Source organism: Lactuca saligna, chromosome 4 (genome assembly GCF_052625555.1).
Source record: "Lactuca saligna cultivar CGN05327 chromosome 4, ASM5262555v1, whole genome shotgun sequence".
In the NCBI taxonomy this organism is placed as follows: domain Eukaryota; kingdom Viridiplantae; phylum Streptophyta; class Magnoliopsida; order Asterales; family Asteraceae; genus Lactuca; species Lactuca saligna.
Window position 1 is genome coordinate 105,168,049 of NC_136420.1, and position 14,812 is coordinate 105,182,860.

Here is a 14,812-nt window from a genome sequence, read left to right on the forward strand (position 1 = left end):
TTTTGGAGGGCCAAAACTGTGTTTTTCTGTAAAACAATGGACTACTAGTGTTACAAGTACTTTTCAAAGGTTTAAAATGCTTTTCAAATTTAAAAAGGACCAAAGTTGCAAAATTTTTCCAATTTGGGCCAAAAATGTAAAAATTGCGAAAAAGAGGGGTTACAACCGAGAAAACTGTATTTTCAGGGATTAAAACTGTTTTCAACTAAGTACATGCTGAAAAATGTCAATTGTAATAAGTTTTGGTGTTAAATGACAAGAAAAATTTGTTTAAGGACTAAACCGGAAATTAATTTATCTAAAGGGGTGAAAAAGTAAATTTACAAAATAAAGAGGGGTTGTAAACAGAAAATTTTCAATGACAATTCAATACACTCATTGTGAGCAAAGGCTAACACTACGACTCTCGATGAATTACAATACACAATATCACCAACAATCGTTATCAAACGAATTGATTCGGTCTCGAATCAATAACAAATCCAACACTACTAACACTACAACGCTCAATACACATATGGAACTCTCGGAACTCTTTACTCTCGTGGAACTTACTCAATACGTCGACGTACACTCCTTAGGCCCAAAATTTGCAAATCATGCTTGTCGAGCCTAGCTAGCCCGATGACATGATCTTTAGGCCCAAAGGACACTTGCTTACATGTAGTTGGGTCTAATACGACTCGACCGCATGTAAAAGGACTTTCAATGGCAAACATGCTGCTGGTCCCCAAGGGCCCTTCGGCGCTGCTAGTACAGTCAGGAACTCACGATTGCGGGTTGGGCTTCGGGCCCTTCGCAATTGCAATGTTCTTGAACGACGTAGGGATATACTGAGGGTTTCGCACCTTCACTTTTTCTCCTCGGTCGTGGGACTACACAAGTCCGGGAGGATTGAGTTGTGTGAATAAGTGCGAGTGACGCCTAAGGGATCGCTAGTACGGTTGTCAACTGGACGTTTTCATTAACGTACGTTACAACAATTCACCACCCTCTGTATACTCAATGCCTCCGGAGCTCAACGAACACCTCCAACGCAACGAAATAACAGTACACAAACTAAGTAAAGCAAAGTGATAGGAAAACGTCGGGTTTTCCTAGGGTTTTCAACAAGTACACTTATGAACTACATGTCGAATTTCACAACTCTTACGCTTACACCTATAGAAATCAAACAAGCATACTCACGGATCTTCACATATTTTTACGCTATTCTATTTTCAGAAAATATCGGATTTTCTGGTGGTGTTTCAAAACATTACAAACATTGGATTTCAAACATTACTTATGAACTCACCAACATTTCATATGTTGACGTTTTTCAAAATACTTGTATTCTCAGGTAACCGATAAGTGAAGAAAGGACGGTACTCTATGATTGTTTTTGCGGTTGTTTAAGTAACAATGAACAATGTATTTTGGAATGTAATATTTTGAAACCATGTAACGGATGTAAACGCTACCAGTTGTATTATTCCAATGCTTGGCGATGTATGATGTTATGTTTCATGTATATTCACTGTGATGGTATTCAATTGAGTCACAATAGCCCCCAGACGTTTTCGCCGTCTGGTTCGGGGGTGTGACAATTTAGGGACTTGAAAACACCATAAACATCCTCCCAAGGGAGATTACGACCATAATCTACAAGGGATATGGTCCCAGGGCCGTAAACTCCTAAAAGGAGTTATATTATGCCCTAAACTCTTCCATAGACCAAGCCATTAAGTAGAAATGCTTATTAGGGCCTTATATAGCATCAAACATCAAATGGACACATAAGTATGAGTCCACGTCCGTAAACTCATGAGTTTACGACCGTAAACTCATTTAGTAGTGTCTTTAGGGTCGTGAACTCCCTTATGGAGTTTTCCTTGAGCCCTACACACAATAGCTTCCCCTACAAACACTTAGATGCAATCCTAGAGGCTAATAACACTTGATAAAGGTGTTTACCATGTCCTAGGGTGTCTTGACTTGTTTATTAGTTGTTTATAGACTAATTTGTTACATATATGTGAAATTATATGGTAACTAGGATCATAGAGTGTGTTCAAGACTTCACTTGACACCTAGCGGTCCTACCTCTTCAGTTCATCCGTATCACCCACAACAGGTGAGTTCATACCCCTTAATCAATGTTTTAACTGTTTTTAAACGTTTTATGGGGGGGGGGGGGGATACAAGTAGAATCATGCTAGTTACTATATCAATCACATGTGATTAGTAAGCAACATTCAAATGATTGGCTACTCATTAGTCGTTTTACCAAACAGTTCCTTCAAATGATTTTCATAAACATTTTATATGATTAAAACTCCTTATTAAGTTGTACATTTTACTCTGTACGCTTCATTTCAAACTCATTTACAATTGTGTTTCAAACAAATGTTCCTTTATACTTAAACTGTTTTATCAAACCCATGCTTTCAAACCGTTTTATAGATTGACATCAAGTCGATCTTTTCTTAGATAATAATTATGTTCAAAGGTTTTACAAAACTTATTTTATACTTTTATATTATAAATTGCATGCCTATATATATGTATAGTTATATAAGAAATGTTGAAAGAACTTAGGAAGGCTATCCACCCTATTTCCTTTTCGCGCTTGAGATGTGGTCTGGTTGGATATCAGGTACCCGTCCGAAGGTCGTTTAAATATTAGTTATATATCATGTGTACATATATAGTCATAAAGGTTCTTCTAGTTCATTCAATACCCTTGGGTAGCAAGGGTATACATCCATGTTCATACATACCAGTTACATTACTAGTAAGCTACCATAGGGGTAGTTTAGGAAGATATTAGAACCATTACTAGAACGCAATATCATACAATGAGTCAGTTCATTCATGAGTCAATACTTGCTAGATAGAGAGAGAACACACATTACAGCTAGCACACGCAGAACATTACAGTACATTACTTTACAATTACATGGGTACGTTTACATGATTACATTTACACAAGTACATTTACATTGACACGTTTACATAGAGATCCTGTTATAAGCATGCCTATATATGTATAGTTATATAAGTAATGTTTAAAGTACTTAGGAAGGCTATCCACCCTATTTCCTTTTCGCGCTTAAGATGTGGTCTGGTGGGATATGGGGTACCGTCCGAAGGTCGTTTAAACATTAGTTATATATCATGTGTACATATATGGACATAATAGTTCCTCTCAGTCAGTTCAGTACCTTTGGGTAGCAAAGGCATACGTTCATATACTTTTACATGATTACGCTTACATGAGTACGTATACATAGATATGTTTACATGAGTGCGCTTACATATACGTTAGTAGGACAAACATCACTAGGTGCTATAGCATGGAACGAGTTCAGGATCTAACTATACCGATGAATCGCAACACATTGTGATAGTTATATCGGGTATACATGATCACAGTAATGTGGATGTTCAGGGCTTGAATATACGCAGTGGTCGTGTAAAGGTCCCAAAATCCCTTTGACATGGGAGCGTTTAGCCTAGGATCTAGCCATCACATTATGCCTTATCCCTCAAATAAGGCAATAAGAGTATAGAGGCAATCACTTATTACAAATACTGCAGTACTTACGAGATTACCCTAGACTTAAGGTAATTAGTACGGTTGTAGTTCGACACTACACCATAGTACCATTTCATTTTCCCATTACATTCACTTCGTGAACATTCACACGATGCACGGTAATGTAGGAACTATATTTTTGGTTAATGATAGTCGGGTTTGAGAAAATACACACTCTTACAAGAGACACACACACAGACACTAGATGCCTTGGTAGAAGGATACGATTAGTAGGAAACATAAGGTTTCCTAGGATCATTCAAAACATTTTCATACTTACAGTTCATATACATTTTCAATACTTACAGTTCATATACAAACAATTTCTTACATATAAATTAAGACACTAAAATACTTATGATCTCACCAGCTTTAAAGCTGATACTCTCTTTCAAAATAACTTGTATCCTCAGGTCAACCATAGACAGGTACCGATACAAGGTTTAGAGAAGATGGAGCTCGTTCAAGACTCATCTTTCATTTTGTTTATACTTTAGTGTCTATTATAATTTGACAGAACACACTTGTATAATAATTATATTATTAATGCAATGGATGATGTTGTTGCTTGTTTACTACTTTTCATTGTTGTGATACTGTACATGACGTCCTCCGCCCCAGAACGTTTCCGCCGTTCATTGGTTTTGGGGTGTGACACTGTGGAAGTCATAAACACCCAAAACACTCTATTTCCAACCTTAAAAGGTCCATAACTCATGCCTGAACAACTTTTAACAACCAAGACTGGATTTTTATCACATAACAACACTAAATGAGCTAGTATGGGACAAATATCAGCTTCTAAGAGCTCAACCACTCAAAAGCTATGAACTTGGGGACCAAAAACCCTAAAACTTCTCTCTACAAAGCATGAACAGAAAAGATGCAAAGCTTGAAGCTTTTTACCTCAAAAGGGATCTCCAACCACTGTAGAACTCGGATCTACTCTTGCTCTTCCACCTCTAGCTCCAACAATGGCATCCTCTTCTCCTTCTTCACCCCAAAAAGGTACCTTCAAGCTCAAGAACACACACACAAGCTTATACATGAATTTATGCACTCTAAAGGCTCACTCAAGTGGGTATGGTGGCTGAGGCAAGGGACTAAACGTTCCTTTTATAGTGCACAAGCCAGAATTTAGGGTTTGCACCTGGACACATTACGCCCACCGTAACCATGGGTACGCCCAGCGTACCCGGGCGAGTCCGCGTCCAAATTAAGAGCATGAGTACACACGGCGTATGCTTCTTTACGCCCAACGTACTCACAAATCCACATATAACTTAAATGGACTCAACTTGACATCTCCCAGAGTAGAAGGGTCATAAGGCTTACCTGAATTTCGGGTTGTTACAAAAACCTCAAACCAAGTTATAGATTTTCTCACGGAATGATTGTCAAGCAGGAAGATGATTGAGTTCTATGAGAAAATTGGAAAGATTGAAGTAGGTGTTGAGAGAGAATGTTAAAGTACAACACCTGCCAGGTGCTTGGTTCATTATGCACATTTTCTTTTACCTTTATGCCATTGTCTTTATTTTCCAATTTTGTCATTTAACTTTGTCTTCAAGTAATATTCTTATGTCAAATGTTAGTGGGTCAGTTTTCTTATTGCAGCTTCTGTTTTTATGTAAGCCGTATGGCTTCCTAGTTTCCGAGTTCATATAATTTGCTTGTTCAAAAATATATGAAACACACAACTTTTGGGAAAGGTGCTTTGATTATATTGTTCTATGCAAATACTTCATTTAGGTTAACATCAACACATCTTGACTCCTACTTAAACATAGTGAATAAAATTATACACATAAATTTCAATTTCAGTTATCTAAAGTGTTTAATAACACTGATATCACTCAAAACATAACCTGATCATATTTTGAAACACCATTATATATTTTTTATAAAATAAATATCATTGTATTTATATATATATAAAATAGTAAATAAGTAACGAACCCTCGTTTCCTTTGATGAATGAACATTCTCCTAAAAGTAGGGTGTTTACTGTTTCCTTAAATAAATATCGGATCATGGTTCGTCTAGCGAATAGCTCGTGAAACACCTTTGACTCACGTCTTCCCATCCACGTGTCACCAAGCAAAGTCCACAAATTTCATCTCAAACACATCAACGGTGCAGATTTAACACTAATTAATAAGAATTGCTGTTTTGAAATTAGATTCATCATTCATGTGTGCGCCAAAATAACCCATTTGCAGAAACGAAAATTTTGAGAGAGAAGTAACGTCGAAACTTGAAAATGGTGGTGGAGGAAGGAACTCCGAAGAGTCCAGAGGCGAAGCTAGGGCTGGAAGTGGAGGACCTGTGGGACGTACAAGAGCCACAGCTATCTCCCACGGAGAAGCTTAATGCTTGTTTCGAAAGTATTCCTGTTTCCCAGTTTCCACAAACTTCGTCTTCGGAAGGTATTTGTTTATATGTATTTTTGATCTTATGCTCTAGATCGACCTCATTCACAATAATCAGGAACATGTTTACAATCAGAAATTATACAACGGTTGTTGGTGTGATTTTATGCTTCTGATTTTTGTTGATTTTAAGGAGTTTATGGATGGATGATCCGAGTAGATGTAAGGATTTAGTTGTTGATTTTACAGAATTTACAATGGATGATGTTAGTAGATTACATTCGTGTAGCATATTACATATGATTTGATTCTACCAAATACACACTGCATGTGAGAATTTACGAATGATTTGATCTTAAACTGCGTCTGATTCGTACATTCGTTGAATTTGTATGTGATGGAAAAACGTAATGATCAGATCGATGCTTTCAAAACAACAATTTCTTTCCCAATTTATATACGATTTTCATTTCTCCATGTTCTATTGTTCAGTAATTGAGATTCGATCGGATGCCAGTCTGGGTGAAGCTGTTCGATTACTCTCCCAAAACAAACTCCTTAGCGCACCAGTTGTAGACGTCGATGCACCAGAAGATTCCAGTTGGATCGATCGATATCTTGGTATAGTCGAGTTCGCAGGCATCGTCGTTTGGATTCTACATCAGGTTCACATACTTCAATTTCTTCCCCCAAATCACAAATTTCGTAAATCATAACAGAGTTCATATGATATTTTGATATGATCTCACACTCTTATCTCAACAACAGTCAGAAAAGAAAGACGGACTGGATGCAGCCGAAGTATTCGCTAGAGCATTACAGGAATCCACCGGACCTGCAGTTGCCGCCGCCGCCAGCGGCATGTCTTCCCCGAGATACAGAAGCTCACAGCCGGGTTCTCCTAAAACCGCCGGGAACTTCTTCGAACTCTTAACTTCTTCCGATTTCTATAAAAATACAAAGGTTAAAGACATCTCAGGGACATTTCGTTGGGCTCCATTTCTGGCATTACAACCATCTAACTCCTTTCTCACCATGCTTTTACTTCTATCAAAGTACAGAATGAAAAGTGTCCCAGTTGTTGATTTAGGTGATAAAAAGATTGAAAATATCATCACTCAATCTGCAGTTTTTCATATGTTGGAAGAATGTGTTGATCTTCAGTGGTTCAAAAGCTGGGGATCCAAGAAATTACATGAAATCGGTCTTCCTCTTATGAAATCCAATCGGATTATTAAAGTAGAAGAAGATGAACCCGTTCTTCAGGCGTTTAAAATCATGCAGGAGAAGGGAGTCGGTGGTGTTCCGGTGGTGGCTAGCGGCGGCGGCAACAAAGCGGTTGGTAATATCAGCATTAGAGATATTCAATTCCTTCTAATTGCCCCTGAGATTTATAAAGATTACAGGTTTGTTTGTTTTTTTAAGAAAAACTTTTTTTTTGTCGATGATTTAACAGGAGTTTGAAAGGGTTGAGATTTTTACTGCAGATCGATTACGGCTAAGAATTTTATAACAGCGGTGAAAAGCTACTTGGAGAAGAATCAGAAGGGGTCGGCATTGATGAGTGAGATGGTTAGTTGCAGAAAAGATGATACGCTTAAAGATGTGATTTTGAAGCTTGATTCGTTAAAGATTCATAGGATTTATGTGGTGGATAATGAAGGGAAGCTTGAAGGGTTGATAACGCTGAGAGATATTATATCCAGGTTAGTACATGAGCCTAGAGGGTATTTTGGGGATTTCTTTGATGGTATTTTACCCATACCTCAAAACTCGAGGGTTTAGGAGAGAGAAAAAAAATGATCAGATAATAAAACCTTTTTGTCGGGAAGAGTCTATTGTTAATTTGTAAGTCTTTTTGGTTTGTTTTTGGTATCTTGTGTATTTGAAAGAATGAAGAATACTTGGTGAATCGATTCGATTGTATTCATGGTATCTAACTAATTCTACAACCGTTAAGTTGAGAGATAGTAATTTCCCTCCTAAAATACGAGTTAATTTGCCTTTTCACTAAAAAAAATTTAATTTCTATGAAAAAGAATCCACAATGGAGTGAATTATCTCTTCATGTTGGTTATGAGATTGGAAAGTTTGATCGGTGCCTTTACTTGACTCCCTTAATTGCTTCGATACTATAAAATCGTAAACGAGCCAAACTCACTCTTGATGACTTAACTTGACTCCCTTACACCCCCAATAGAGATACTTACATTTTCACTTTTCATTGACCATGTTTATAAAATTTAACAATAAATGTACTTTATTAAAAATAATACAAAAACCGGGTAAACACATGTTTGTTATTTTAAAGCATTAAATTCTATATAATTCAAATGAATGCCACATAATCATTGCAGCTGTCATGAAGCTTATTTTTTATAAAACATTTTATAATTATCATTTGTTTATTAATGATTATATATTAAAAAAAGTTCCATTATTCTTATAGAACATTTTAATAGTCATTGAAGTTCATATCCATTGAACCAGCAGACCAGCGTAACATCCAATTATTGTTGAGTTTAATCCATAGAATGTCAATTACACAATATACCAGATTCAACAATTTCATTAAACTATAAATTGTGAACACACTAATTTCATTGAAAATCATTCACAATGCATGAACTCTATAAACTTTAACGAATAGCCACATCAACATTCACGAGTTGCATACAACTTACTTCTTACTCTACAACGTTCAATAAAACATATTTTAAATAATATATATATATATATATATATATATATATATATATATATATATATATATATATATATATATATATATATATACGCACTACCTTATAAAAGAAATCTTACTATTTCTATGAATAGAATCAATATAATAATAATATTTTTTAAGACGTTCAAATCTTTAAGCTTAAAGTACAACCAACTATTAATATAATAATATTATAATATATATCTTACAAATGATAATGCTAGGAATACAAGTATTAAAAACACATTTAAATTAGTATTTCCTTATTTTTAGGGATTGAATTAATATTTTCATCAATTTTGACCCAACTTGTACTCCTAAAATATCTCTTCTCTCTCTGGTATCTGGTGCATTCGAAATCTGAAACACTTCTTTTCGACAAATCGTTTGAAATTTAAAAGCTCATTCAAATTGAAGTTCTCTGATTTTTTGCATAAAATATAGTTGACTGGAGACTAATTCAAATCTTCATCTCCTTTTCCTTCATGGAATCCACCACCACAATATTTTTTGGTTTTGGTATTGTACTTTTTATTTTTGTGAAACCGATCGATAATGGTGCAAGTGTTCTTAGAAATATAACATGTCTCCGAATGAAACTAATTGCTTGAAAGAAACTATTCGCCGCCGCCGCTTTGCACGGGCAAACGGCTAGTATATATATATATATATATATATATATATATATATATATATATATATATATATATATATATATATATATATATATATATATATATATATTACATTAGACGATTCCATGATATTATAAGATTATAGTACATGCATAAAGATGATATTTGTAGCTTCGTTCAGGAATCCAATCATAGTTTGTATGGGTGTAAAAAATTATAGGACATGCTTAAAATTAAAGTTAAAGATGATATTTGTAGCTTCGTTTAGGAATTATTTGATTCTAGTCATATTCTGTATAGCTATATTTTGTATACATGTAACTTGTCTTTTTCATATAACTTGTCTTTTTCACGTTAATCCGAAGATTGATAATCCAATTGTTATCAAAGATTATAGACCTATTAGAATTTATACCAGTGTGTAGTATAAAATTATTGTTAAAATTTTAGCTATATAGTTATTGATAGTATCATTAGCACGGAGCAAGACAAAATTACAAAAATGGTCCCTGTGTTTTGTCAAAAGTAACAAACTTAGTCCCTATCTATTTTTTTTAATGCATTTGGCCATTGTGGTTTGCAAAAGTTGCATTAGAGGCCCTTTTTCATAACACTGTTAATTTTAGCCGTTTGGGGTCATTAAGTTAGGGGTATATTCATCTTTTTACGTTTGCTTCTCCACCCCCTTTAATAAGCCCTAACTAACGTTCACAAAAATCAAGCTAGCATCTCTGAAAGATCGAAGCTCTCCTCTCTTGCAAGAATGGTGATTTGTACGTGTGGAAGTGTTGCTGTGAGAGTCACATCTTGGACGGACCTCAACCCGGGAAGGCGATTCTGGTCTTGTGCTCGAAATGGTCGAAGCTGTCCATTTCTTGGGTGGGTGGATGATCCGATGTGCCATAGAGCTGTGGAGGTGATTCCTGGCTTGCTGAGGAGAATGAACAATGTTCAAATGATGTTGATTCAAGCTCGTGCAGATGTTGTGAAGCTCAAGTGGATGCTTATTCTGTCTTGGTTCTTGTTTTTCGTTTATATACGTATGCACTAAGTAGTAGTTGGATTTGGGGATGTATTTGGTCAGTGTATTTTGGATATGTAATGTCGGATGGTGTGTAGAACTGGAATGGGATATTACCAGTTGATTTTGGGATGGGATGTCATGTATTAGAATCTTAATGTAATGTATGGTTTTAGTTAATCAGTTTAATGGCATTTTATCTTATGTTAATTATAAAAGCATTGTTTTTTTTTATTTTTTATTATTGATTAGGAATATTGGAATGGAATGGAAAGAGTTGTGTCCATTTATCAAAGATTGGAATGGAATGAGTTGTGTCCATTTATCAAAGATTGGAATGGAATGAGAAAAATACAAAATCAAAGCCCTATAAGTAAACAATGGAATGGAATGTGTTTTGGTCATTTATCAAACAATGGAATGGAATGAGTTTTGGACATTATCAAACAATGGAATGGAATGAGTTTTGGTCATTATTAAACAATGGAATGGAATGAGAAACACACCATATCAAAACATGATAACTGAGATCATTATAACCAGAAATGTAGCATGACATATGGCTAGTATCAACTTGATTACATCACTAATTTAGGTAGTTGCAAAAAGATGTAATTATCTAGATTAAACATGTTTTAACAAAAGCATCAACACAATTTTATAATCTTAAACAAAAGGTAGCCAAATAACTTGATTAGTCATGCTTTCATTTGTATCCAACTTCACTTAGGTCCTACTTGAGGCTTTTTTACCCTTGTCTATCTTCTTTGCTCTTAACCCACCCATGAAATCTTCACTTGATCCACCCACTGAACCTTGACTTGTTCCACTAAATGCATCTTTACTTGATCCACCCACACCACCTTGACTTGATCCACCCACTACTCTCTGACTTGACCCTCTTGCCCCTTACATGTTCTAGAGTTATGTCCTTTGTTATGACACTTGGAACAAGTAACAGTCAAGAATTTCCTAGATAGGTTTTTTGATTGGTTACTAGCCTCATCTATAGCCCTCCTCCTCTTTTTCTTTGGCCTTCCAACCTACAAAAATATTAAGGAAATGTTAAAACTGGATGAATAATAAACTATGTTAACTAACATTCAACTTACTTGTGTGTGATGTGTAGGTGGTATAAGAGTGGTTGGACATCTAGAATTTGGCCACATGCTCCTGCCATTGATTGGATCTATTTTGTTACAGTACATTGCCCTCCATGTTTCTAGCTTATAACAAGGATGCACCCAATATTCAGGTTGTTGGGCTTTTTCACCATTTTGAATATGTTCCCATATTGCACAAACTCCATGTCTGCAGACTATCCTTGTTATCTCCCAATACCTACAACTACATGTACCCTCTTTCAATTTGACCACATACTGATCAAACATCATACCAGTCACTTGATATTTTCCAGAACCACAAAAAAGTGCCCTATATTTGCTTGCAGCTGTTTTGATTGTGTCAAGTATGGTAGTTGCAGTGGGGGTTAATAGACTTTTGCATTTATCAATTTCTTTTTGTACAATGCAATGTCTCTTCATCAAGTACACTCTTATGTACTCCAAACATGTAATTATAGGCTTGTCCCTTCCATGCTCTAGCTTAGAGTTGAATACTTCACATAAATTGTTTAAAAGACAATCTGAATGGGCTCTACCTGAGAAATGAGACCTAGCCCAATGAACTGGAGGAATCTTACTTAGCCATTCATGAGCCTCTGCACTGAAATCTTAGAACTCATCCATTGACCTTTCAAAGTGCCTAATGGTTGTATGTGTAGCACACCTCCATAAGTGATCTCTAAACTCTTCCCCCTCCATTGCAACTTCATGTTTTCATGTATATGTCTCAAACACCATCTATGCTCTGCATTTGGAAACACTTTTGCTATTGCAGGTATTATGCCCTACATATAATGTAAATTATAGTTAGTATTGTTACAAGCTTTAAAAGATACTTATGTTATATGTATTATACCTTTTGTCTGTCAGATACAAAAGTGAAGTTGCATGATGCATCCAAATCCAAATCATCACCAAGGCATTCTAAGAACCATGTCCATGAACTTGTTGTCTCAGCTTCCACAACTGCATATGCTAGTGGATATATTCCATTGTTGGAATCAAGACCTACAACTGTTAGAATTTGTCCAGGGTGTGGTCCTTTCAAGAAACATCCATCCAATCCTAATAATTCCCTTTTTCCAGATTTGAACCCCAACTTAACTGCTCCAAGACAAATGTATATCCTCTTGAAAATACGAGTTTGAACATCAGGATTTGGCTCATTACACACTTCTAGCTTCACTGTTGTACCTGGGTTATTGGTTTGTAACTCCAAACAGTAATCTCTCAACAAATTATATTGCCTTTCGTAGTCACCATATAGTTGTTCCTTTGCAATCGATTTAGCCCTGAACACCTTCATTCTTGATATGCTTAATTCCAAATCCATTTGAAGCTCTTCTTGTAAGGCTGTTACTGGGATGCGAGGGTTGGAATCCACTTTTTGGAGAATAGTGCTTGCAAGATATCTAGATGTACATGCCTTCACATTTCTACTTTGTAAGCATAAATGCTCATCAATAACTGTCTTCACCAACCATTGTTCCTCTTCCGTAGATCTAGATATCTGAATAGCAAAAGGAAAAGAATCTTTTTGTGAAATTACAGTTTTGCCCTTCGATGTGGCTTTACTTACAGTGGAGGGCCCACCATCAGTGGAATCTGGAACCACCCCTTTACACTTGACTCTTACTCTTAATTTTTCATTTTTTGCCATGTAAAGGGCCCTCCTTGTTTTTATTGAAAGCATCTTCACGTGACCTTGTATATCTTTTTTGGTTTTAAAAGCTTGACCCACAAAAAATGGTGTAACATGAACTACCCCGGAAGAATAAGGCACCTTCTTGTTCAGGTTTTTTAACATTCTCTTCCTTAGGTCTTCCTCATATCCTGTACTGTCAAACTCATCATTGTTGATCACACCTAAATCATCATCTTGATTTAAATCTAATTCTATGTTTGGACCTTGTCCAAACCATTCAACCTCATCCACACAACTGTGAAACTCTCTCATATCAACCTCCCAGTCATCTAAAATAGCTTCTGGGTCAACAATGTAGTCAGAATCATCATCTTCTTCTGTATGCTCTTCTGTATCATCTTTTGAATCCTCTGCATGCCCTTCTTCATCTTCTTCTTCTTCAGCTTCAACCTCTCTTTCAAACTCATCTATAGTCTTATATCCATCACTACTAAAAGGCTCAAAATCATCTAGCATTTCCCTATGATTATGGCAATTAATATCACCTGTAATTTCTTGCATTGTATCAGTTTCTTCTGGTACAGGGAAATACGAATCATCCTTAAACTCATTAACCATGTCTTGTTTGTTTGGCTCAAAAGGAACTAGGGACATGGAAAAATCATACACACCATCTTCTCTCTGAGCTTGATTAGTTGATTCTATAAATGGGACATTCATGTCTAATTTCTTGCTACACGAACCAATTCCCTTCTTCTTAGGCCTAATCCTATTAAGCTCAGGAGAAGGATCATCATCCAGTTGCTCAATAACAACTTTACTTGGGGACATGAAGTAAGTATGAAGTCTTGTAGAACCATGTTCAACGTACACATTAATCACTCTGTTTTAAGGGACAAATTGAGTCATAGATATAACGTCTTGATCATTTCCTAGAGCCTTCAATCCAAAATCTAAGTCTAGATTAGGAATTCTATAATGATAGTACATTGTGTCATCCGCAGAATACCCTATCTCACGAATCATGTCATTTAGATCATGAACTGAAAAAAGATCAGTGTCAACAAAGTCATAGAATGCCAACCTTCCCTCAACGTACTTTCTTCCTGGGAACTTTGAAAAAAATCCACCATGATGTATTTTTAAAGTGAAGAAATTGTCGTGACCATCTGAAAAAGAAAAATGATGAGCCTTGAATATATAAAACAAGAAACACCAAACAAAAGATGAAACAACTTACTGTAATCTTTATCAAGGTCGGGTGCAATCGTATGAGGACCACGTAAATTCCACATACAAAGTACCATTTTCAGTTGATAAAACCTAAAATCGGATGGGATGGATGAAGGATGAAGATCGTCAAGATGATCAATAGGCTAAGGTGAAGAGGAGAAGAATGGGGTTTCTTGGATCTGCTTAATGAGGATAAGTTAATGACGTATCGTTGCCTAATCCATCTTAAATGAGCGCCAAATGTAAAAAGACGAATATACCCCCCAACTTAATGACCCCAAACGGCTGAAATTGACGGTGTTAAGAAAAAGGACCTCCAATGCAACTTTTACAAACCACAATGGCCAAATACATCAAAAAAAAAAAAATAGATAGGGACTAAGTTTGTTACTTTTCACAAACCACAGGGACCATTTTTGTAATTTTGTCACGGAGCAATTTGCTATTATTAAAGTTGGGAAAATTTTGGGTTGATCA

The 14,812-nt window shown here is 35.8% G+C and overlaps 1 protein-coding gene across 2 annotated transcripts; it reads left to right on the forward strand.

Annotated features, from left to right (window-relative positions):
* Positions 1-5,728: 5,728 nt before the first annotated feature.
* LOC145042573 (SNF1-related protein kinase regulatory subunit gamma-1-like) lies at positions 5,729-7,880 on the forward strand. Of its 2 annotated transcripts, none has more exons than XM_078991024.1 (4): positions 5,729-6,009; positions 6,445-6,657; positions 6,794-7,358; positions 7,440-7,880. In XM_078991024.1, exons 1-4 carry the CDS (start codon positions 5,844-5,846, stop codon positions 7,735-7,737), a joined length of 1,242 nt encoding a protein of 413 aa, XP_078847150.1. In that variant the 5' UTR covers positions 5,729-5,843; the 3' UTR covers positions 7,738-7,880. The 2 variants fall into 2 exon arrangements, with proteins under 2 accessions (XP_078847150.1, XP_078847149.1); XM_078991023.1 differs by having other exon boundaries at positions 6,445-6,617; positions 6,721-7,358.
* The last annotated feature ends 6,932 nt before the right edge of the window (positions 7,881-14,812 follow it).

Bases quoted from the DNA above. Each gene is read 5' to 3' on its own strand.
- LOC145042573 (XM_078991023.1), top strand. From the start codon at position 5,844: ATGGTGGTGGAGGAAGGAACTCCGAAGAGTCCAGAGGCGAAGCTAGGG. The intron at 6,010-6,444 runs GTATTTGTTTAT...TCTATTGTTCAG, and splicing joins ACAAACTTCGTCTTCGGAAG to TAATTGAGATTCGATCGGAT. The intron at 6,618-6,720 runs GTTCACATACTT...TCTCAACAACAG, and splicing joins TCGTTTGGATTCTACATCAG to TCAGAAAAGAAAGACGGACT.